We start from the raw sequence: 24,668 nt of genomic DNA, 5'->3' as shown, positions 1-24,668 counted from the left end.
TGAGATCCAAGATTTACTTTTCAAGAGAGACCTGCTTGGATACTTTTGAGAATCACTGAAAACTAGTCCAGTATACTAGAAGTTTATATACTGGACGGATTGACGGTTTCATTTGTTTTCAAGTACTTGAGAAAATCAGGTGAAAAAAAAGTTGTTGCTGAAATATACCTGCTCACAAGGTGACAATCCATATAACTCATGCATGTACTGGTTAAAGGCCTCCATCTTGGTTTGTTTTGTACTCTGAGTTTTCTTTTGTGTGCATTTTACTTCTCCCTTTACTAGAGCCTTCAGGTCCATGTCCATGATCACTGACGCCTCCTGACACAGGTGGGAAAAAAATGTATTTATGAGCCAGGTGTTTTAATTATTACTGGGTTCAACAGATCTTAAAATGTTCCTTTTTATATACTCACCTGGTCCTCCTCCAGGTATATGTTCATTACCTCATTGTTGTTGATAGCCTCCTTTAATCTTTCTGCCTCATCAGTTGGCATTCTAGAATACAAAAGTGCTCAGAACTCATTCGGATAATTGCATTATTATTGCAACCTGAAAGTGGAACATGTCCTACTCGGCTTTGACGGGTGTTTCTTCAACCTCAGAAATAGGCAGCTCAGGAAGGACATTTTCGAAACAGTAGCAGCGAAGCTGGAAAAAAAAAATCAGGCATAGCAATGATAAAACTTTCCTGTGTGCAATGTTTAAATTCAGTTAAATAATAAGCAGGCAATAGTTGCACCGTTCGTTGGTATTTCTTTGGTAGAAAGTGTGCAAACTCTAGCCTGTACAGGTCCCCGTTCATGCCCAGAAATAGCTCCCCGTTTCCACTGTATTCCATACACTGAGGTACTGCCACAAGCTGTTGCACCCTGAAAACAAAATATATGGTGTTTGAATATTTATTCTAAAATATGCAATGTCTTGCAAAAGTGAAAATGCCCCTTGAACTTGTTTCTGTCTTGTTGTACACCCAACACAGAGGAGGTTAGGGGGATGCAATGTGAACTTTCCCTCTTTAAACAACGTTTTGCATATTGACCAAACATTTTACTTTTGGCCTCTTTTGGTATGAATTTAACACCTTTCCCTTCACAGAGTTGCACATTGAAGTCTGTGGTTGCAATGTGACAAAATCGGGAAAAAAGTTCAAGTTGTGTGGATAACTTTTAGAACCCTAGCCCAAAACATATGAACATTCTGGTAAATAAGATAAAGCGGGGTTAAAAAGAAGATGTGAAGTAAGTCCAACCAGATGAGTTTATTCTTCTCATTCCAGATGCGCACTGTCTTATCCAGACTGCAGGAAGCAAACGCCTTTATTTCAGGAATCGCGCACACTCCTGCAAAACAAAAACAAACAAACAAACAAAAAAAAAACAATCACTCTGGTAAAAATCCCCTTTGCAGTTTCCCATGTAGAGGTTATACCAAGCTGTGACCTGTGAGGGAATCTATATGTGCATTTGTTTGCTGACATTCTGCTCGTTTCAGGTTTTCCACATGGTAGAGTTGTAGGCTGTAGGAGTTGCTGGTAGGCTCTTGAAACGCCAGGGCCACCTGCAGCTCCAGCGCCGCCAGGTAGACCTGAGGCTCATAACATATCACCGTCTGCCAAGGGGTTAGACACGTTGCAGCATCGGGGTGAACTTTCCACACCACCACCGTGAAGTCCGCACCTTGATGATTAGATTGAAAGTAATCAAATCTTCTTTGAAAAAGACGCGCGAGGATATAAAAATGTTTGATTTAAATTCACCCGAGGAGAGGAGGTAGTTGTACTTCGGGTAGGCCTTCACTGCTGTGACGTCCTTGCCGTTGTGTGCGGGGGTTCTGTACAGGACCGTCCCATCATCCATTGTGAGGACACTCACACAGCCACCACTTTGGCCAATGATAATCCAAAATCTGATTCCAACACAAAATGTATAAAGAAAATTCCACACAATAGATCAACTTCTAGCAATTCAAATGCACGACCATATAACACCATAGGTAGTCACTCATCTGCCTTCACACACAGTCCTGAGTGTGTGAAGGCCGTTTTTCTGAGGGGTTTAACATAATGTTGGCTTCTCCACCATTAGCACATTGAGCAGCATGAACACAAGCATGATTGATTTTTTTTTTTTTTCGCAGAATATCACAGCTCCATTAAATATGTAAAAATACATACTATTTACAAAACTTGCATGCTGCACCTTTAATACCTCTAACAGCTGACTGTAAAATATTCAGCAGGGAGGAAATTTAACGACTGGACTTGTTGTACAGGAGGCATCCTATTATGATACTACAATGACATTTCACTGAGTTCCTGAGGGCAATTCATTTGTAGAAGCAATTTGCATGCTGAAGTGCTGGGTTTTATACACCCGTGGCCATGGAAGCAACTGGGACACCTGGATTTAGTGATCTGGGTCTGTGAGCGAATACATCTGGCAAATACGGTAGTTTAATATAAAGAGAAGCTGCTTACCGATTCTTGAAATGATCGACATGTTTGCTGTCCTTCTGACTGCTGCCTCTCCCACTTTGTAAACTTTTCCACCTCTCTAAAGCCTTCTCAGGGTCTCCTAAGGAGCTGTAAATCACCATGCAACAGGCGGGGCCAGGATCCGGCAGATTGTGGAGATCCTTTTTACTAACAGAGTCTGATATTGACCATAGAGCCTGGCCTCTGCCTTCCCATTCTTGTATCAAAGTGGCTGGATTAGCAAGTGGGTTGACTTGCAGTAAGGTACCACCCTTAGTCAAGACAATCAAAAGCTCTTTTTGAAGGCAGTAAGCAGCACATAATACCCTCTTTCCTGCCTTAAAGGAAGTCAGTATTTCTGCTTTTCCAGCAGAAACCAGATAGATATGATCATCTTCACTGACACAAGTCACACGGGTTGGGTAGCAAGGAGGCAAATGTGAGACTAAAATTTGTTTCAATGCGATGTCTTCATCCCCTTTGACCTTTGTGTGGAGGGTGTACCAAGCTGTTAGAAACCAAAGATCCACACCTTTGTCTGAAAAAGAGAAAAATGGGTGTTTGTTCTCTATGCCCCCTAAACACAGTGGAGGGTGGTTCTGCTCTGTGTGGAAACAATCGATTGCCAAGTTGTTTTTTACATCCCAGCTACGCATGGTGCAGTCTGCAGAGCATGAGATCAGCAGGTTTGATTTGGAGCAATAGAACAGCGAATTCACCACACCTAAGCAGAGCAAACAAATAGAAGTTAGACAAAATGAAGTCAATTGGGTAGATAAATACATATTGAACCTGAAGCAGTTTAATCTTAAAGTTACCATCGTGTCCAAAAAAAGTAACACGCGGAACCCAGTCAAGACCCCAGACTGTGATGGTGCAATCTCGGAAAGCGAGGATCAAACTGTCAAGTTGGGTGCAGAACAACATTGCGGTGATTTCACTGTGAGAGAAAAAGTCTTTTAAAAGAGTTTTCAGAAATTTACTTCTATATCTCTTTTAAATAACTTACCAGCTTGGTAAGTTTATTTGAAAAATAACTTACCAAGCTATTTAAATAAAAGGAAAAACCTTTTATTAAAACCTAATTTTTTCTTTTATTTAATTTTTTTTAACCAACCATCATTGTTTTATATGTGTTTATTTGAAAAACAGATCCTTATAAATAAATAAATATAAATAAATAACTTAAGTCATGCCATAAAACATACAGATAGGATTTCTATAAAAATGATGTAAAGTTCTGCTGATTACACCAAAATGTATGTCAAAAATAGATTATTAACATCAAGTGTCATGGAAAATTTATTTAAAACAAATATATTTAAAACAAATATATTCATATTTATGTTCAATCAGTGCCAGCAGTCACTGTTTCGGTGGCACCTACTGGCAGCTGACACTGGAACTGCCATTGCCAGCTGTGACTGCCACAAATTGAGTTTGCTGTCTCTCTTTAACAAAGCATTGACTCTGGTGGGCAAAATACAACTGCAAAGTTATTTGTAAAACACTGTTGCAATGCACTATTTTGTAGGACACATAAAACGTATTTGTTGTGGTTGTAATTTAAGACAATGCAAAAAAGTAAAACGGGTACTTTTACATTTTAAAGCTCTTCATACTGAGGATAATTCAATCATTTATATGCTGTCATGCTCCAGCTACTAAGGTGGTGCATGAGATTCTGAAACAAAGAATGACCTCAACAATATAAGGTAAAACTGCATAGATACCACAAAACCAATAACTGTGTACAACATCATCATGATCCTGCAGACCTTAGACAGAGTCTCTCCTGGTGATCCAGAACTATCCCATCATCGAGGTTGATCACAGTCACATCCATTCCACATGCAACAAAGGCAAGGTGAGGCCTATTCTTCTGTGGAGGAGCCAATGCCATGTGAGTGAAAGCTCTCTGCTGCAGCCCTTCCTGTAGCTTCACTCTGCACCTCATGAGCAACACCGACCACACACACACGTTCCCAAAGCCTACAGTCACCAGCTCCCAGGAATGCTCCGCCGCCTCACACAGCCGAATATCAAGAGCGTTGTCCGCAGTATCCAAATGCCGCAATTTGTTGTCCAGGAGGGTGAAGATGGGCCCGGGGCCCCAGCCTACCATCCATCCCAGGATCTTTGTTGCAGTGAGGCCCAAAAAGGGCAGTTTTCTCCAGATGGTCTCCTTGAGGCACTTAGGTCTGAAATAGCTTACTTTGTTGTTTGCGTGGAGGCTGATGAAGGCACCATTTGCAGGGGAGTGCAACATGAAACGCACTGGGCTGTCACAGGGGAAATGCTTGAAGTGATAGAACCCATGAACAAGGAAGTGCTCATCCTCTTCATAGGCAAAAACCTGCAGACACAAATCGAATGCTTCACTGACAGTTACGGCAGTAATTTCCCAGTAACCACCTGCAAGCTGATCTACCTTTTTTCCAGTCTGCCTTCTATCGTAAATGAGAATTTTCTGAGTTCGATGTCTTGTTGGTTCTGTCATCTTAGAGAGCTAAGATAACAGCCTCTATTCTGAACCTTGGATGATTTGCTGCTCTGTCCTGGAGCCACTACCTCAAAATGACTCGGCCTTCAGAAGGTGGTGTTCTCCAAGTCTGAGATGTGATTCTGCTCCGAATCTTTCTACTTGAAAGCTCTGCAGAAATCTGAGGACAAATAAGTGTACTCACCCTGAGGAAAATGTAAGAAAACGGTTCCCATGCCTGCTTTACAAAGAAGCTAATGCAAGGCACTCTGGGAAGTGAAAACAATCAAGTGAATTGAATTATAAAAGAATCCACATTGTAAACTTTAAAAGGGTCATGGAAGTGTATTGAAATTCGTCATTTCAAAGTTAAAATCATTTCTCAATTATCTCAAATCCTTCATAATTCATTTGTGCAAATGGTATTACTACTACTACTACTACTACTACTACTACTACTACTAATAATAATAATAATAATAATAATAATAGTGCAATACAATACCAAGTTATGCATAGGAATCCAACATCGAATGGGTGTGAACCTCTGATGTTGTAATTTTTTGTTGGTAATTTGTAAGACTTTAAAGAAAGTACTGTTTGAGTCTATGAAAAATAAAAAATAAAATCCCAAAAGTTTAATGTCTTTGACCTGCAAGAATCCAGCTCGCTGCTCCCATTTTGTATGTCTTTAAATTGTTTCCCTTGTTCTTTGCTTGTTTCTCGGCAACCTCAGTTACTTGGCTGCAAAAACTCTTGCTTTATTTCAAAAATATTTTGAAGATAATTCAACTCCTTTCCAAAATACTTTATTAGTCCCAAATGGAAGATAAATGTTGCTGTCACTCGTATTCCCCAAGGTTCTTCAAAGAGTAGATGCTAATAGCTGTTGATAGGATCTTCTGTAGCAGTCTGTATTACAGCAAATCTAAAGAAGCCTCCAACTGAAGACACTTATTCAAGTTTTTCTGTTACTCTTTATGATTTTGTTTGATGTACTGATCTGTTTGTAATTTTCCTTGAATCCTGTAAAGTGTGTGTTTTTAGAAAAGTACTATATAAATAAAATGTGTTATTATTATCAACATTATTATTATTATTATACTCCTCAACCGTCTCCACTTCTTCTCCCACAATGCAGTCAGTGTCTAACCTAATCCTGCTTCTGTGGGGTTAAGTCAAGTGGAGTATTTTTACACATGATGTGTAAAAATGGTGTGATATGTATGAAAAATAAAACCCAACATTGTATATACAGGTTTACTATATTTATTTAAAATAACTCACACTTTGTAATAAAAATATTTTATAGCCAAATAGTATAAATATTTTCATATATCCACAAACGTGTACAATATTCTTTTACAACTAAGGACAATCGATGAATTAACAACGTTCCCCTCATGGCCATGTTCAGCTCATGTTTGTTCAATTCATATTGAACAAACAGAAAGGTATGTAGGATGATGTCTTTAGACGTTGTATTAGTTGCATTTTTTGCTCCTTCTGTGTTTAAAAATGAATTGAACCTTTAAAGTAACAGTAAAGTGAGTCGGTATCTGTATGAAGTCAAGATGGATGGTTTCAAAAGGCTTCAGTCATTATGCTCTCCAACTTTCCCTCCTCTGCAGGATTGGGCAACGTCAAAGACGGAGTGAAATACTGCAGCTCTATATTTCCTGACTTGTGTGCCAGCGCAATTCCCGAGTATGTGTTTTGTTGTCCCGAGTCTCCAAACGCAGCCATAGCTGTTACCCTAAAAACACAAAGCACACACCTGATATGAACACAGGATGGCATAAAATGTATGCTACACTTTACATGTCGCTCATTTAATTGGTGTTACCTATCATCACGAAATGTCTCCGTCATAACAGGCTGTCCATCATCTTTCAACATGTCCCATATGTGAAGGTTAGAAGCGGCGTCGAGGACACAAAACACAGCAGGCCTGGTCTGGGTCCACTGCAGCGAGACCACCGCTTCTCCACCGGTGCCGTTCATCCATTCTGCCACAGGCTGATCGTGGCTGACTGCATGCATCCTGATGCTGCCGTCTGCACAGCCCACCTACAAAAAAGGGAAGAAAAAAAAACTCACAGTAAGGTCGTAAAGTACACCCTTGCACCAAAACATGAATCAAAGTACCTGGAATTCATCATTTCAGAGTAACATGAGAAGAATCTTCTTTGGTGGAGGGAACAGAATAATGGTAATATTATTTGTGTAACTTGGTCTGCTTATTAATTTTTAAAAGAATCAGCAAATTTAATATGTTAGCCATTTTCCATTGATTCTCTGTGTATGCTAAGATGATCACCAATATATCTAGCAAGCTATAAAATAGATCCTACAGCTCCTGGCGCATTTGTTGGCACTCAAGTAAAATAACTCTGAAATAAATTCATTTCTTGATGCAGTAGCAAAGACTCATAAACAAAAGTTTACAGTTAAATGTCAATGTCAGTGTTGATCTGGCCATACATTTTGGATCTTTAACCTGTGGGAATCTGCAACCCATTTTTAGTAATCCAGCAGATTATACCAGATTTTAAATTTTAAATCACCTGACAATTTAAAACGTTCATGATGCGTTGAGCTTTAACACAGATCCTTCACCATACTCAACAATAGGCATGAGTTGCTTTTACTATTAATTTAATTCATTCTTTGCTTTATGCTACATCTGCCTCGTGTGTTTGTTGCCAAAAAGAAGAAGAAAGCACCATTAATAGTGATACTAGAAAAAAAAAATTCTGTATGACATCAAAATGAACAGCTGGTGAGAAGATGGTGTCTTCTATAGTTGCTATGAAGACTTGGTAAGCCAAAGTCGCCACTTTTTGTAAGTTATGCAAACTATTTTTACCTCCCATACTCTTTTTCCTTGTGCAAAACAAGGCACACACCCTTGTTTTGCACAGCTCTGGCATTTTAAGCTTTTTAATTATTGTCTTGACTGAGAGAAATCATTTCTAAGCTAAGAATCTTGAAGGGTACCAATGATTTCAGGAGTAAGAACAGTTATTTCAGAATATGCAATTTACTTCGAATCTGGACAATTGTCCCTAAATAAAAATAAACATTTTCTAACATTTTTCAGTGTGAAAGAATGATACTGTAATCAAAGATGAACATAAGTGTTTTTATATATCAACAAGCAGCACTAGTATGTGTGCAAAAGGCTGCATGTCTTAAAACTGATTCAATTTGAAAAGGAACGCTTCCTACCAGGAAGAGATTTGGTCTGAAAGGAGAGAAGTGGATTGAGTTGATGTCAACAGTTCTTTCTTCCACCTCCTGGGACCTGTAAAACTGCGGAGGAGCCTTCAAACCGTGACTTGTTCCATGTCTGACCAGACCCTGGAAAGAAACAGGAAGTCACAACATTTCCCAGAAGGAAACTAGGGATCACTAGTCTGAATTGGGGTACATTTTGCTCACCAGATTGGTGCCAATAAAGAAATGATTGGAGTCTGTCGGATGGTATTTTAAAAGCAGCGTCTGAGAGGGCCTTGTTTTTGCTGCCTCTTTTAGTGACGGCCTTGGAGACGAAGAGAGCGCAACATTAGATCTCACAAACTGTCCCATCACATCATGTTCCCCCAGCCTGTACAAGTACATGACCTCCAGAGACATGTCGAGGGGACAAACACTGGATCATGTGACCACTGTCAGAACAGCTGCGTCCCACTGGGTCAAGCCACTTTGAGGTATTTTTAAGCCCAGCGGCTGACAAGTGCTCATCATGAGCTATTTATCAATCTAACCTCTGAACAGTGAGGAGGGAGGAACTGTGAAGCAGCTTCACTCTTCCCCCGGGACGGAGACCTGCAGGGTGGGAAACACAAGACAGAAATAAGGCCAAAACACGTGTGGGAGAAATATGAGTATGTTTACTGGATAGAACAGGGAGGACTATAAAATGTGACTCAATTACCTAAATCTGTCGGCGAGCCTGCCTCGTTGCCTCTAGGGAGCTCCACCACCACCTACAGGACGCAAAGAGGAAAACACATAAAAGTGCGTGAATACTGATGAATATCAGTGACGCCAAACAAGACTACACTTTATAACATTCTGGAGGAGTGGATTTATATGTTCACATATAAAATTTCCAAGCAAATTTTCAGACGTTCCACTCAATATTCAGGGTATTTTTTTGAGATTTTATGCAGATCTGTACATAGGCACGACAGCTAACAAGGAGTGAATGGGGTGACAGTGGCTCAGGTGGCAGGAGTTCATCCCATAACCAGATGGCCTCAAAAGATGGTAGAGGACATTAATGAACAAACATGATCAAGAAACAAAGCAGACAAGTCAGGGAGAAAGTTTATTTCCCTTCTATGTCATAATTACACACTACTTTGTGATCACATAAAGTCCTGATAAAATATGAAGAAAACTGTTGCAAAGAGTTTCAGATTTAAGCAGATTTCTTATCTGCTGAAATCAGATAAGGAATCATCTCATGCATGTTTACTGCCTTGTCTTTCCTTTATGAAAAGTTTTTCTCTTTTGGGACGGATAGGTTGAGGGTTTTATTTGTATACTATATTCCAGAAATTTGTGTTAAAGTTTTTAAGAGGATAACAAATAAATAAAATAACCAAACACTACGATGTAGCACCTCTCTGGATCACTTCATTAAACTCGTTTCTCTTTGTTGCCAAACCTACCCAGAAATTTAACATCCCGTTTTCATCCAAGGAGGCAAGCTGGAACGACAATCCTGATGATTCTGAGTGATGAAGAGACGAAGATATAATTTTAGTTGACTGATTTTGATTGGGTTGAAAAAAACAAAGTAATGACACACTAATATTCAGTCACTGTGTAAAAAGAAAGTCACACCTTCCTCTGAGGCTAGAAGTGCGACCTCTGGTCTCAGTCCTCCAGCAACAAAGGAGGGAACGACCTCTACGGAGGTGACAGGAGAAACATGGCCTGAGCCGGACATCACTGCGTCTGTGTTGACAGAACAACGAAAGACAAGATGTCAGCGCTCACCGCGTTTCTTCTGTTTACGTAGATAAGCAGCTTCTGCACCGGAGGGATGCTGTAAGGGATACCCAACGAAATCAACAAAAATAAAACCCTGGATTTAATCCAGACAGTTTATGAGTTTTATGTTTTGAAATACTGAAACCAATGTGGTTATCTCATTTCTTAAAGTGCCCCTGGATTTGGTGCAAGTTTGCAAGAACAAAAACATTTTACATGAAAATGAATATTAAGGAAAAATCCGTGTTTAATGAAAATTTTAAGCGAATAAAACTTTTCCTGACATACCGGTGGAAAAGGTGGGATGTCTGAGGGTCCACTCATGATCACCAATCTTTAATCTGTAATGGTTGCTGGCATACTCCCTCAGGTCCCACAGCACCACAGAACCAACCTGTGTCCCTGCAAACACCAGAGTGGACTTTCCTGGACTGAAGCAGCAACACTGGACCTGCCAGGAGCAAAAACGTTAGAAGTGTTAAAAGTCGGTTTTCAGGGATTTTTTGTTAGTCTTATTAGCTTGGTTGTTCTCGTCTCATTTATTTTGGCCAAACTTCGATCAACTGGCGCAGGACAGGCAAGTATTATTCTAAAGTCAAGCGGACTTTGCTGAAGCTGAAATTAGATTGGGTAAATGTGAACCTCTGATTCATAGATGAGTATCTTTTGAGGTCTGGACGGCTCCCAGATGTTCCAGACACAGATGACGGTGCAGCCGTCGAGGCCGGCAGTGCTGGCTTTGGATGTGGGCATGTGGACGGACAGCATGATGTGCTTCTGAACCTGAGAGAACTGCACCAAACTAATCTGGCGACCTGTGATTGAAAAGTTAAACCCGAGTCTGTTATTTTCTGAATGATGTACAGCATTCTGATAATATTAGGAATTTGTATATAAAAAAAAAAAAAAACACAAGTAGATTAAGGGGGGAAAAAACAATATTAAAGCAATACTTTTGCATGGTACTGTACCTAAAAGAAAAGGCAACTTAGTGTTGAGTTGCAAACTTCCATCGCTGAAAGAAAGCGAATCTGTTTTAGTCTTCGGCTTTCTTAGGGATTTCCTCTCTGCCTGATCTTCCTCCAGTAGAACCACCATGACCTGCGTTTGGTCAAAAAGCACAACAAGTTACTGCTTACAAGTCGAAGAAAAATAACACATTTTAAAACTTTACAAAGAATGACACAATGAAGAAATAATAATAATAATAATAATAATAAAAAAAACAGTTATATAATATGTAAAACCTGTGAGGCTGAGCGGACAAACGACATCAGACATTGTGAATCGAGAAGGAGGTCAGTCCTGCTTTTGTCTTGTGCATCCTGAGAGAAGTTTGGATCTGCAAAGTAAAAAGGTGCAACATCACCGCCTATAATCGATCCACTTCTTCGTTTTGTGTCCTATTTGTCTTCCATGGTGATTCATTGGGATTTTATGTGATAAACCAACACAATGTTGCAAATTATTAAGTGGAAAGGAAATGATTCATGGTTTTCAAACAGTTTCACAAATAAAAATCAAGGCATGCATTTTTATTCACTCCCGTGGCCTGACAACTCTTAAAGACAAAATCCAACTTTCCGTGAAGGCCTCACAAAAGACAGCATCATGCAGCCCAAGAAACACAGCAGAAAAGAGAGGGGACAAGTTTTGGAAAAGTTTAAAATGTGATAAAACAATCTCTCAATCTCTCAGAATTTCCCTTGGCAGTGTCCAATCCATCAAAACCAATCGAGACTTAGACATACCCCCTAAACTAAATGGCTGAGCAAGGGCAGCCAGAGTTACAATTGAACTGCTGCAGAGATCCATTAATAATGCAGACAAACCATTAGTCATGCACTCCACATATTGGACTTTTAATGTACAACAGTAAAGAACAAACAAAAAAGAAGACAGAGGGGATCCCATGTTTGGCCTAACACTGCACTTCACCCTCCAGCAGGATAGCAACCCTAAACACTTAGGCAGAACTACATTGGAATGGTCAAAATCATATGATGTTCATGTTTTAGGATCACCCAGTCGAGTCAGTACTTCTTCTGCAGTCAGTAAGACTTAATACTGTTGTTGGGTGCAAGCTGACAAAATGTGAAAAACCCTAAGACTCTTTCTTACCTCCACATGCTCCATTGTATTCAGGGGGATGCTGAGTCCACTTTTCACATATTTCTACTTCCTCTGTCTGGACGTATCGGTCTGCGTTATCCTCGTTACACTGAACGTAAGCCTGGGAGGAAGACAGTCCCACATCTCACTCAAATGTGCCGTTTCCTTTTTACACCTGTATCTCAGGTGTTTTGTCACAGACTCAAAAAAAACAAAAAACAAAAAAAAAAACAGAAAATGAACCTGACCTGCTGGGTGTTGGCATTTCCAAAGCTCTTTATATACATCTCATATTCACTGACAGGAGGGATGTCGAGGAGGGAGAACGTCATGGAAAAGTCCAGATCGATTAAACGAAGCAGCTCTGTACTGCGCTTCCTGTTTGTCAGAGAATATTTACCGGCTCATAAAGCACTGCATCAAACTGCTCGAGGAATAATATTTTAGTTTTAAATTAACACGTACATCTGCTTTGTGGCAACCTTCTTGCTGATTTCACGTTGCTTTGCAGCCACGAAGTTGATAAATTTGCCATGGCGAGAAGTTTTACTCTCATTCCTTTCAGAGCCTTTAAGCGATTGATTGTGATTAATTACATTGGCCACAATGTCACATAAAACTTTGTTGAATTATCCAAGTTGTGTGTATGGTATTGAACATAAAGAGAGCACCTTTGGACCATTTGGGCCTGTTCTGCTCCTCCTCTCTGGCCGTACTGCTCCTGGACTGAGCCGTTCCAACTCTCTCGTTCTCCTCAGCCATGGCTCTCCGGATCGCCTCAATCTCTTTACTTTGTTCTGCAGTCTGCACCTCTTCCCCATCATTGTCCTCACCTTCATCATCGTCCTCGCCTTCATCAGCACTCTCGTGCATGTCTTCAAAGTCCTCTTCATAATCCTTTAAGGAAATAAAGCGTTGTTTATGCAAGCAACACAGTGTAGCAGATAAAACGTCCAGCGCTGAGTTCTTACCAGTCTCTTAGAACGTAAATCGATAAAAGCGTGCAAAAGTAAACGATTGAATGTTAAAAAAAAAAATGAGGATGCTGACAAAATAAAAGATGGAAGAGAACAGAATTAGATATTTCTGCTCTTCCTTTACCTCAAAATCCTCTTCATATTCTTGCTCTGCCATGTCTGCATTTTCTATCTGCAGATGAAAATAAGCAAACCAAGATGGAGGAAGGCAGAACGAAAGAACTGCGCGCAGTCATATGTATGCTGCACAGAAAGCACAAAATGTGAACAAAAGACCCATTAAAGAAAAAACAAACAAAGCTTGATCTATGAAGGGACCTTTTTGATACACAGGTTCAGGAATTGTGTCAAACCAGTAAACTGTTGAATTTCTGAGTTTTTTTATTTTTTTTTAGAAAATATTCTAAAAAACTAGATTTTTTTTTCTAGTTTCTTTCCTTTACAATCATCAGGCCACTTTTCTGCAACACTTTATGTCCCCCTCAGTTTTGTGGTCAAACTTACACGGTCCTCTCTTTGTTGTCCATCTGCTCTCTGCTGCTGCTCTTTCTCATCCTAGTTATTTGGAAGTAACACGTAGAAGGAAAATGACATAATATTATCAGAAAATAATTTTAAAATGAACAAAAAGAGATTTTAAGGAGAATTTCGGGACCAACTAACCTTTTTCTCTTCCTTCCTTTTGTCCGATGAGGATTTCTTGGAACTGCTTCTCTTCACGTCCTTTTCCTCTGCCTCCCTGTGTCGTCTGTCTTTATGCCTTCCATCGGCACTGTCCTCCTCTTTTTTATGTCTTACTTTGTGCTTGTCCCTTTCTGTTCGATCCCTGTCAGCGTCGGAGCTCCGGACATCGCTGTCAGATTTTTTCAAGTCTTGACGTTCCTTGGATTCACTTTTGTGTTTCTGTTTCTCATCCTGTAGCATCAGAGCATCAGAGCGACAATATAACTGTATCCCACATTATTGAAGCAAATGTGACCAAAAAAATCGAAAACAGGAAATTGTTATCATTGTCCTACATGCTGTCTTCTCTCCTTGTGTCTTCTTTCTCCTTCCTCTTTAAGTCGTCTGTGGTCTCCTTTACGCGCTAAGGTAAAAAAAGGCTGTCAATCAAATGGACAACCCAAACATAGGAAAATGGAGTTTAAGGAAGCCTACCCCCATCTTCTATTCGCTCTGAACGCCTTCTTTCTTCTTGAACATCTTTGTCTCTTCGCTTGTCTTCATATTCGCCTCTGTGCTGCCTGTCCCTCAGCTCTCTGTGCAGTTTTTCTGCCTGATCTCTACCTGCTTCACCCCTTTCATCATGCCGCCTTCTCTCTCTCCTGAGCTCCCTTTCCAGTTCCTCTCTTCTTTCCTTTAGTCTTTCTTCTCTCCTGTTGTCCCTGACCTCCTCCCTTACTTTTAGTTCCTCTTTCTCCTTATGTTTGTGTCTGTCCCTGATATCTCTACCATCAACTACCCGTTTTCTCCTGTCCTCGTCATCTCGTCTCTCCCTGTCTTTGTCACCTCTCCTGTCACGAGACCCGTCCTTCCTTCGCTCTGCATGTCTGTCTCTACTGTCTCCATGTCGTCTCTCTCTTTCCTTGAGCTCGTCTCTGTCTCGTCTGGACTCCTCTGGATCTCTGTGCCGTCTCTCTACGGACTCTCCACCACGGTGCTTTCTCTCATTGTCTTCTCTCCGTCTTGAATAGCCATCCCCATAGTCTTTTTCCTTACAAACACATAAATACAAGGGTATTGATTTTGTCCCCTTTTGTGAAAAAAAAGTCCAAAAGTTTAAATCTACTCATCATGGGCAGTAATGTAATTTAAATTTTTGGTTTTCAGCAATCATTTAGATACACAAGTTAGAACTTATTGTACATTTTATTTGATCTACACAGAGTATAAATGATCAGAGAGATTAGTTATTTTTAAATGCTACTTGTTTTAGCCTCTCTAGCATGAACTTTCTTGCATTTGATTGTATTAAAATGCAATCAAATGCATTTTGCCTGATTCAAAAGGCAGTTTTTAATGTACTCCTCTTTGATATTGACATTGAAGAGGATAATTGTACTCCTCTTCTTCATATCAAAGGGGAGTAATATTTGGCAAAGACATAAATTGACCTGGGTGTGTTCTCTAAAAGATAATCTAATGGGGGGCAAGGAGAAATAACCGACTTTACTTAATGATGATCCCTAAGGAGGAGTTAATAAGCCCGAGTCCTCTCATATTAAAATACACTCTGAAGCCTTTAACGTCACATGTTACAAGGTTTGGGTGAATGTATGAAAAAAAGCAAAATTCACTTTTGTATGGACACAATATACACATTAAATTCAAATATGAGCACTAAACGTTCGTTTTTTAAAAATATTTCAGCTTAATGTGTGATTATTCTATGTTGGATAAATAACGAATGAAATAATCACTACACCTCCCAAATAATCTGATTATTTAAGAACCTTTGACTTACCCTGAGGTGTCTTCTCAGCTCAGCAGGTCTCCATGTGTCTTCCTTAGTTAATTTCTAGGGAAATATATTATCTGTCTTCACTTGGTAATAACAGTGAGATTCACTTGGACCAGCAAAAACACAGTTTAAATAAGAACAAGTCTAATTTGCACAACAAGACTACGTCCAGAGTCTGAGACAAGTTATATAACAAATCTTTGGCTTTTATTTGCCATCGCTAATGATAAACGTCAACCACTTACCTTATCACTGTGCATGTTTTCCTCGTTGTTTTTGGGTTTCAAGCTCTTAATACTCTAAAAAACAACATTACATTTTTGTATACGCGACGCCATAGTGATAACTGTCTAGACCGCATGCGCAGTGGGTTGAAACCATGGCGAACGCGTCACTTCGGCTTGACAACAGACCTCACTAATCAGTGCAGGAGCAATCGATGCTCAAAAGTCAGTTTCCATGGCAGCGGTCCAGGCTTTATAGTCAAACTTGATTTATTTTTTATATACAAAACGACAATTGACGTTTTTGCTGGTGCTGAACAAATGGCAATGTATTTTTGCTAGTTTCCTCAACATCTTAGTCTCTTTTTTCTTCACTGTGGGACTTTTTAAGCTTTTGCTTATTTTGTCTGGGGTGTTACCGCTCTGTCTTTTATAGCTGTTTATGTTATTTTCGTTTTTAATAAGTCTCGGTTTGGTCTCTATTTTATCCTAAATGGGTACTGCGAAAACCCACACATTTAAAAGCCACGTCCAGGTCAGACTACTGCCAGACCTACAGAATTAAACTAATCACTTAAATGGGACCTGCCTAACTAGAACTTCAAGAACAGGTAAGAAAACAAAGCAGTGGATCTCTCAGTCTTCAGCCTGGAAATGGTGACAGTTCAATTTTCAGGTTTTGGAACAAACTCCAGTCAAAAACAAACAAACAAACAAGAAAAAAAAAGTAAGCTGAGTGAGCAATGTCCAGCCTTTTAAAATGGCCTCACTCCCTCAGAGCCATTTCAGCCAGAAATAAATCTGGGAATAAATAAAATTATAAATGAGTAAATATAAATGAGAATAAAGATGCCAATTATTTATTTATTTATTTATTTTACCTATTTATTTATTTGTTTATTTATTAATTTATTTATTTGATTTTGGCTGAAATGGCTCTCCATGATCTTGACCTACTTTCATGAAAAATAAAATAGCGTCAAATGTCAGCATTGAACACCAGATGGCGGTGTTTCTCGGCTTTAAGTTTTCAGAATCCTTGCGCGTTCTTGGAAATGTTTATTCCCACCCCTCAGTGCCACCCCTGTGCAGGCAGGGTGAGCAGAACAGTGGACGGTACAGACATGCATTTTGCAAGCGGCTCTCATTGAAAACTAATAAAGCAGATGTCAGCGCAGCCTCGCAGGACCATGGGAGGTTGCGCAGGTGAGCCGACGTGAAACGCAACGCTCCGCACATGGAACTGTATTGTTAGACCTAACCCGCACTGTGACAGTTTGAGGACAAGAGACATGTCAGGAGACAGAATGACAGCAGTCCGCGGAGCCCACTCACACAATGCGAGCCCTGCGACTCCAAAGGAGAACGGACACAGCGTCCAGCATGCGTCCAACTTTCCCCATACCTCTCCGGGGAGCGCACTCGACGACAACCCGGTGTATTCCAGCAGCGAACTCACCCACACATGGGTCCACTTCGTAAAGACTTTTGTCATAATTTTCCCAATTTACGCCCTGGGTTATTTTGAATTCAGTTTCAGCTGGCTGCTGATTGGACTTTTTATCTTTTTCTGCTGGAGGAGAAACGCAGGAGGGAAGCTCAGCCGGCTGAGCCGAGCGCTTGCTTTCTTTGACCAAGAGGAGCGATGTGCCAAACAAAGCCTAACCAGCTCTGATTTACCACCATGGGTAAGATATATTGCTTGTACATTTACCGAGCCGCCTTTCTCAGAAGCATTTGTGCAGTTCTTGTGAACAATATGTTTTGAGCTTCCAGGAAAATAAACAACCACCTGACCAGGTCAGGCGTTGCAGGTTTGAGCTGTGAAGCCGCGATGAAACAGCTGTTCACCCCCCCTAGACTGTGACATGAGACCCCGGCCCCATTCTAAATACAGAATGGTACAATGGTACACCAGACACCACGCTGGGAGGGAAACATGCCCACTGAGTCTCTGTTATTTTAAGATCCATGCAGATTTACTGTATCTCCTTCAGAAATCCATCCTATTTCTGCACTATCTGTGTTAGAAGGGCTTGAATTAATAATCAATGGAAACCCATTAGTGTTTCAAAAATAACTAGGACGCTATTGATAAGCTAGCATCCAAACATAGAATAATAAAAGTCTGGTATATAGCATAATAATAGGTTATGAATGTTTTTGTTTACTGGTATCAAAATGTACTAAGGCTTTTAAGGATTTCAAAATCAGATGGAAGTATTTCTGTTGCAAAACTGAGCATTAAATATTTTTCAGTTGCTATAGAATGTGGAGTTCCACAGGGTTCTGTTCATGGATTTATTGTATTTGTGCTCAATTGGTTCCCTTTTGTAACAATTTAAGAGCATTCTGTGTTTTTATTTTCTTCATTATGCTTTGTCTTAAGATCTTTCAGTGATATCTCCCGTTGACCACAGGTCAATTTGTACCCTAAGCAACATATTACCTTTTCTACGTTCTTCTATTCATAACTACGAGTAAATCAACTTACACCTAAACTTTGATCAATTTGCATTTAAACATTTTTATGTCATGGAGATGAATTGTCAAAGAAAAGTCTTCAATTTTACTACAATTTCATTTAATTGTATTTTATTTTCTTAAAACATTCTAATACATCAGATTCACATTTATTTGGGTTGTTCTTCCTGTTTCAGCCAGTTAACTCTTCCTGCTTCCTGCTGGTATATATATTAGTAATTAGAGTCATATTACCACATTTTCATACTGTACACTTGGGAAATATGAAAACTGTTTTGAAAGGTCAGTTGTCAACATGGGTGGAAGTATCCCCCTTTCAGGTGTGAATTGATGCATAGCTTTCAGTTTTAAAGAAAATAAATGAGATCAACTTATACATTGTTGTCATAAATGTCTGTGTAGCTATGAAAAAAATATATTTTGTTGTTCAATTCCTTTACTGAAATGAAGAGATTCTCTCTGCCTGTCAAACATGTAAATTTTGCATGACATTTCGTAAAACTGAACCGTTTAGTAGAATGCTTTTAATTTTGCTTTTCATGTTCTGAAAATACGAGTGCAAAACAGGACTTTAAGAGCATCAGAAAGAGGGCGTTCAACATTTTTGCATGGATTTAATTTGCATGGATTTAGTCAAATAAAATCAGCATCTTGTCATAAATTTTTTTCACATGAGTCAGTATAATATTGTCATAGTTTGATAAACTTTACTATAAATACCACTGTTAAATTGTCTCAAAGCCATTAACAAAATTTAGGGTGAAAATGTAGAACATTATCGAATTTCTAGTGTTATAATGTTCTCTATCTTGTGCATTTTGATTTTCATAGATGTAGGCAAAATAAAGAACAAATATCTGTTAATTTTAGTAACTCATAAGTGCTTATTGTGGAGAATAATATAAATTTTTGGCTTTTTATACAAGTATATCATTTTTATATGTGCTGATCAATCAGTCAGTGCATCTGGTCAGATTCCTGCAGTGAGCTGCTTTATGGATTTACAACATGAAGTTGTGGTTTAAGAATTGCATTGCTTTACATAAGTCATTTTATTTTTCTTTTTCTTTTAGCTTTTTTCAACATGACTGCTCATGCTTTTCTTGAGTGGAAATATTTCCAAGCTTCCAAATGTCTTCTTCCTGAGAGCCTTCTTTTTGACAGCTGACTGGTAGAGTAGATCGAAAACAAAACGGCTCTGAAACAAAGCAAGATATTGAGACTTAAAGACAAATAAAACTACCAGCAAAGCGGAGGTGCACTGTATAATTTCAGTCTCGGTTGTGGAGGAAGATGTACTGAAGGCCAATGAGTTGAAGTTATTGAGTTCAAACATCAATAATATTTGGCAGCAAGGGGCTTAATATCAGCATGTAATGGAACTGTTCAATGTTTTGATGATAAATGTGATCGACACACTTTCCCAACTCTATTCTTTCTCAGCAGCTTCCATCACTCTCTGTGACCTTTAGCATGTCATCTGTGTCAGGAATGATCCACTACGATGAGCCTTGAGTGCTACTGACACACAGTGTATAGATTCACATTACCAGGAGTAAAATTAGCTGCAATTTCAGGAATATCCAACAGCTCTTGGTGATTGAACAAACCGTTTGGCCTATGCAGCTGCCAGATAGTAGGGAAAGACAAAGATGAGAAAACCAAGAATCAGTACAGGAGGATGTGCAGAGGATTTTTGTGACTGAGGACGAAGTTAGGGAGAGGGTAAGACGGAGGCAGATGATCTGAAAAAAAATTGTTGTAGTAAGTAGATCTATTTGACATTTTTAAAATCATTTCAGTGGCACACCATTCAGGGTGCCATTCTCTTAGGGGGGTGACATGAATGTTTAAACGAGGGAGAAGTTATGTCATTTACACCCACAGCAAGTTTTCCATTGCTTCTTGGCTAAAAATCCTAATAAAAAGGTCCTAGCAACCCCACCTCCTCTGCAATCACTTCCAGGTGTCATTTAGAGGTAACAACATAAAAAGGGCTGAAAATAATTTCACCAGCCATACTCCTTAGTGTTTGATTTGTAAAAAAAGTTAAACAATTTGATTCCATTTCAAAAGCACCACTTGGAGTGATCTATTTATTAAAATCCCATCCACAATCTCGGCTTTAAACAGGCGTCTCTCAGTCTTCTCTGTTATCATGCTTTCTATAATCTGGGCATCACCTCATTTTTTGTGAGCTTTGTGTTTGTGTTTTGAATATAAAAGTAGAATTATGTCAGATCCGTTTAGCTGTAACTCTTTGTCTCCAACGGAAGGCTTTAAGCTCAGGAGGTAACAGAAACGAGACCAGTGTGTTAAACATAGCTTAAAGACCTCAAAATCTTTTAAGTTTAGCACCACCTCAACATAAATGTCACTGACTGAATAATCAATATTCTCACGCCTGTGCGTCTCTACTTGACAGCTTTATTAAACTATTAACCTGATTTTTAAATATTAGCTGAAACTTTATGCTCCCCATCGCCCTGCTCTTGTCACTTTACTGTCCACATTTTGACATGAATGCTGAGTCCTGAGAAATAGCGCTGTCTCTTCAATCTGTTGCATCACATGTCAAATCCTATCTGACAGCCACTCACATCAGTTCAGCCGTTTTATGTTGGGTTTGAAACCCCCAAAATCTCAAACACATCTATCAGACTTATGTAGTACTTTTCAGGACACTCAAAGAACCTTTTCAGTGAAATCAATGCACATCGTCATGTTAGCAAGCTACTGGATTGCAGCACCAGCTGACAGTTCAGGCATCTATTTCGTGCCATCAGCCCTCCTGACCACCACCAGCAGGCAAGGTGGGTGGAATTGAGCATCAAGACCTGCTGTCTGAGCGTAGCCTTATTCTCTTAAAAAAAAGAAAACATGAATAAAAACATACAGATGCACTAACAGATGAAGCAACAATGTGCTTACCTGCCAACAAGCAGAGCTGCAAAACTATTATGATTCTGTAAATTAGAATTTTAAGTATTCTTTAAATGATCATGTCCTCTGTTCGTCGCTGCAGGTCCATTTCCCAGATGTAGAGCGGGTGGAGTGGTTAAACAAGGTAAATAAATTGAGCATCTGCCTCTTTTGCTTTGCATACATCAGTGAATCTTTATTTTCCCTTTTTTCATGAAGTTTCCTAAACTGAAAGTCTATTACCCTGCTACTCTTTCCTCTTCCCACTCTGTCTGTCACACTGCAGCAAATTTAACTTAAACATGCAGTCTTGTGTCTGCACCGGTGTGAAAAGCATGCTGTACCCGCTGTGAATCCCCATGGCAACAACCAGGATGTGCATTCGAAGTCACGCATGAGCATATATTAAAATAGTTGTGGCGTTCTGGGGAGGGGCGGGGGAGGCGTGAGTAAAAATTGCATGCTCTGACGTCCCAGTTGATGGGAATAATTCTGACCCCGCTTTCCTAAAATAGAAGAACGTTTTCAATATTTTAAACCAATATGTCATTCACAGAGTGACACTAGCAGCAACACATCTGAAAGATTTCTACTTAAGTCGTCCTTAAAAAGTGACCTATGCCTTTACTTTCCTGCAGACTGTAATGCAGATGTGGCCGTACATCTGTCAGTTTGTGGAAAAACTGTTCCGCGAGATGATCGAGCCAGCGGTCAAGGAGTGCCACGTCCATCTCAGCACCTTCTGCTTCAGTAAGATCGACATAGGAAACAAAGTGAGTGTTGCAGAAAGTGCCGGTGTCTTGCCCCAGCAGTTACAAAACAGGCCGCTGTCAGCAGGTGCTGTCTGACAGCTGGGGGAGGTTCTAGCTCAACCATGAAAATACACGACAGAGAGGTCAGTGTCACAAATAGTTTCCATGGATGGATGGGTGGGGAGCTGGAAAACAGGTCGACCTTGTGCCAAGCGTGTGAGAGTTGAGGGGGTGTTGTCATAGTGTTAATCAGCTGGAGCGGTGTGGTTGCCATAACGGTTACTTTTGTTATTTTCTAGCCACTCAGGATCAATGGAGTCAAGGTTTATACAGAAAATGTGGATCGGAGGCAGATCATCATGGACCTGCAGATCAGGTGAGTCAATAATGTTTGCCATTTTGATTTGTTAAAATTTTACTCCTGGCTAGAATAATAACACATTTAGCGCTGACACCAAGCTCTCAGTGAACCTTGTTTCAGAAAGTCAAATTTTTGCCAAGACCAGACTTCTCCATCATCTGTGTAATGGCTTCTTGCTTTTCACATCTCCTCCAGCTTTTGTGACCCTTAACTTGGCAGTTACTGAGAAATTGATAAATAATCAAAAGCATCCATGTTGGCACAGACCTTTGGCTTGCAAACTGCCCAGAAAGATCTCTGAGGGAATATAAAATCACTCAAATATTTATTTTTGTATAAAATGCCTACAGTGCCCTCTACAGTAATTGGCAGTAATGGTTAAAATGCTGAACTTTCTTGCTGTGGCATTCTCTCACTCTGGAAAAAATGAGAAAAATCATATTTTTATTTTCTATACATCTATTCAGTGAGAAAATAAATCCTATGTTAATAAATAAAGCATGTAGAAAGAGGAATTTTTCTTGTAATCTAATGTATACTTGTAAAAGTTGGCAATGGCCTTTGATGGGAAACACAAAGGCCATTGGCCCACAGCATCACAGAATTTCCACCATACTTAAAACTGGGCATGGGGTGTTTTCTATGTATTCATCTCCTGTTTAACACAAGAGCAACCTGCACTGCCTGTTGTTGTAAAGGTGAATCTTAGGCTCATCTGATCAAAACACACATTTTGTTCACATCAAAATATATAGAAAATATATTTTTGATGGTTGTAGAGAAAAAAATATTTTCCTCATCAGTCTTATCAAACAAGGAGTTACTGAGAACTCCTTGTTTCTCAGTAACAAGAGAAACAAGGAGTTCTTGTTGCTCCAAAATAACCTTTTCTGGCTATTTTGGAGACTTGGTGACCCCAAGGGGCAACTCTGTGCTGCAGTTCTTAGCTATAGATGCTGACTTTACTTCAAGGCTTTTTACACATCTACCGAGGAGAGAATAAGCTTGGAGGGTGTATAAGCATGGAAGCTAATTTTCAAATCTATTTAAATACAATCATTCAAAAATAACAGAGCTTGTTTTTTTTAAGAAGTTATTTGAATTTAGAAAAGTCTGTTTTCTCATTAGCAGTCATACAAAATGTTCCATTTTTTTTTTGCCTGGAATCAAGAGAGTTACACAACAGACTAATTAAAGCTGAAAATGGTTTGTCAAGAAACGTCCCTCACTGAGCACACTATCACTATAATACAGTATTGAATTGTGTAGTCTACACTATAAACTATTGACTCATAAGTAGGTGTCATGGCAATGACACCTACTTACAATGACACCTTAATAAAACTGTTGTTACACTCAGTTTTATTAGTTAAACTAACATAAAAATAACAGGATAATCAGCTTTTGTTCCTTTGAAAAATCACTCGAAAGTTATTAGCAGCAGTTTCACCTGTTCTCAGTTTTCATGTATTTTTTTTTAAGAGCGTTTGATTTTTTTTTTTTTTTTTTTTTTTTTTTTTGAGCATTGTAACATGAAATCCTAAAGGAAATAAATCAAGAGCTGAAAATTGTTATAAAAAGTGATGGAAACCTGATAAGATTTTGTCCCTGCCTCCCAGCTTCGTTGGGAACACTGAGATTGATGTGGACATCAAACGCTACTATTGCAAAGCTGGGATCAAGAGCATTCAGGTGAGGAAAATCCCTTTGGTTTGATTCATTTCTCTCTTTTTGCTGAGGTGCTTCCTCTTTCTCTTGAGTTTTGGTCTCAGCAAAAACAAACATCAAACAAAAGTTATACAGCAGCATATAGAGAAGGACATAGCGATGGGAGGCAGAGCTCTGTCCTGTCGTTTCTAATTTGCTAGACTATTCTGTAAAGCATATAAAGCCAGAGTTATTTTAGGGAAACGTATAGAGTCATAACATGATCAAGGCACTAAGGGAGCAACGTTATTCTTACAGACATTTTTACTTGGCACGTAAACTATTACTAAATCGTGTGTTCCAGTGCATATGGTTTCCTTGTTGATTATCATTAATAAGTATAAAGACAATTGTAATATTGCTTAGCTGTAGAAATTGTTGTCAATATGTTCCCATATTGATGTCTAAACCTTTCATTACTTACTTCTATCTCCTCGGCTCTGTCTGCGTTGCTGTTGACGATCATTACCCGGATTGGAGAAATCTGCATTATTCCTCTGTGTGCTTTTATATCTTCTCCTGAGGAAACATTTGTTGCACCCTGCTCCCATTATGCAACTCATGGAGACATGGAGAGAGCATCTCTTTTACAGTCATTAAGAACAGCACTAATTCAAGTTGTTGTTTGCTTCAGGAGCACTTGGATAAAATCCTATTGGTCATTGATCATGCAGTACATAATTAGCTTTTTGTGGGGTCAGAC

General features: G+C 39.3%; 3 protein-coding genes across 7 annotated transcripts in view; 1 reads left to right on the top strand and 2 right to left on the bottom strand.

The window, feature by feature from the left end:
* Nucleotides 1-385: 385 nt before the first annotated feature.
* wdr97 (WD repeat domain 97) lies at nt 386-5,500 on the bottom strand. Its single transcript, XM_015055917.1, has 11 exons — nt 5,464-5,500; nt 4,908-5,139; nt 4,255-4,832; nt 3,295-3,416; nt 2,480-3,200; nt 1,760-1,908; nt 1,443-1,679; nt 1,253-1,343; nt 743-872; nt 575-651; nt 386-498 (listed from the first exon to the last, which is right to left on the bottom strand). Exons 2-11 carry the CDS (start codon nt 4,974-4,976, stop codon nt 405-407), a joined length of 2,268 nt encoding a protein of 755 aa, XP_014911403.1. The 5' UTR covers nt 4,977-5,139; nt 5,464-5,500; the 3' UTR covers nt 386-404.
* Nucleotides 5,501-6,219: 719 nt separating this feature from the next.
* On the bottom strand, nt 6,220-15,911 carry dync2i1 (dynein 2 intermediate chain 1). Of its 2 annotated transcripts, none has more exons than XM_015055898.1 (23): nt 15,761-15,911; nt 15,519-15,572; nt 14,213-14,768; nt 14,071-14,141; nt 13,718-13,969; nt 13,559-13,609; nt 13,179-13,226; nt 12,749-12,974; nt 12,543-12,645; nt 12,326-12,455; nt 12,087-12,198; nt 11,213-11,307; nt 10,937-11,066; nt 10,608-10,780; nt 10,254-10,416; nt 9,816-9,929; nt 9,641-9,702; nt 8,899-8,950; nt 8,729-8,789; nt 8,403-8,502; nt 8,190-8,321; nt 6,805-7,028; nt 6,220-6,714 (listed from the first exon to the last, which is right to left on the bottom strand). In XM_015055898.1, the coding sequence occupies exons 1-23, from the start codon at nt 15,773-15,775 to the stop codon at nt 6,543-6,545; spliced, it is 3,096 nt and encodes a 1,031-aa protein (XP_014911384.1). In that variant the 5' UTR covers nt 15,776-15,911; the 3' UTR covers nt 6,220-6,542. The 2 variants fall into 2 exon arrangements, with proteins under 2 accessions (XP_014911384.1, XP_014911393.1); XM_015055907.1 differs by having other exon boundaries at nt 14,074-14,141.
* An 802-nt stretch (nt 15,912-16,713) lies between these two features.
* The window catches only part of esyt2b (extended synaptotagmin-like protein 2b), a 41,499-nt gene continuing 33,544 nt past the window's right edge, over nt 16,714-24,668 (top strand). For 2 of the 4 annotated variants that reach the window (XM_015055859.1, XM_015055885.1), the window contains exons 1-5: nt 16,714-17,427; nt 21,249-21,290; nt 21,784-21,918; nt 22,197-22,273; nt 23,878-23,950. In XM_015055859.1, coding sequence (XP_014911345.1) covers nt 17,032-17,427; nt 21,249-21,290; nt 21,784-21,918; nt 22,197-22,273; nt 23,878-23,950 — 723 coding nt within the window. In that variant the 5' untranslated portion in view covers nt 16,714-17,031. The remainder of the gene's footprint in view (nt 17,428-21,248; nt 21,291-21,783; nt 21,919-22,196; nt 22,274-23,877; nt 23,951-24,668) is intronic. The other 2 variants (XM_015055869.1, XM_015055878.1) reach the window with 2 other exon arrangements.

This window comes from Poecilia latipinna, unplaced genomic scaffold (assembly GCF_001443285.1).
Source record: "Poecilia latipinna isolate Pla-1442-1.1 unplaced genomic scaffold, P_latipinna-1.0 Scaffold59, whole genome shotgun sequence".
Lineage (NCBI taxonomy): Eukaryota > Metazoa > Chordata > Actinopteri > Cyprinodontiformes > Poeciliidae > Poecilia > Poecilia latipinna.
This window is presented reverse-complemented; position numbering and strand designations above follow the sequence as displayed.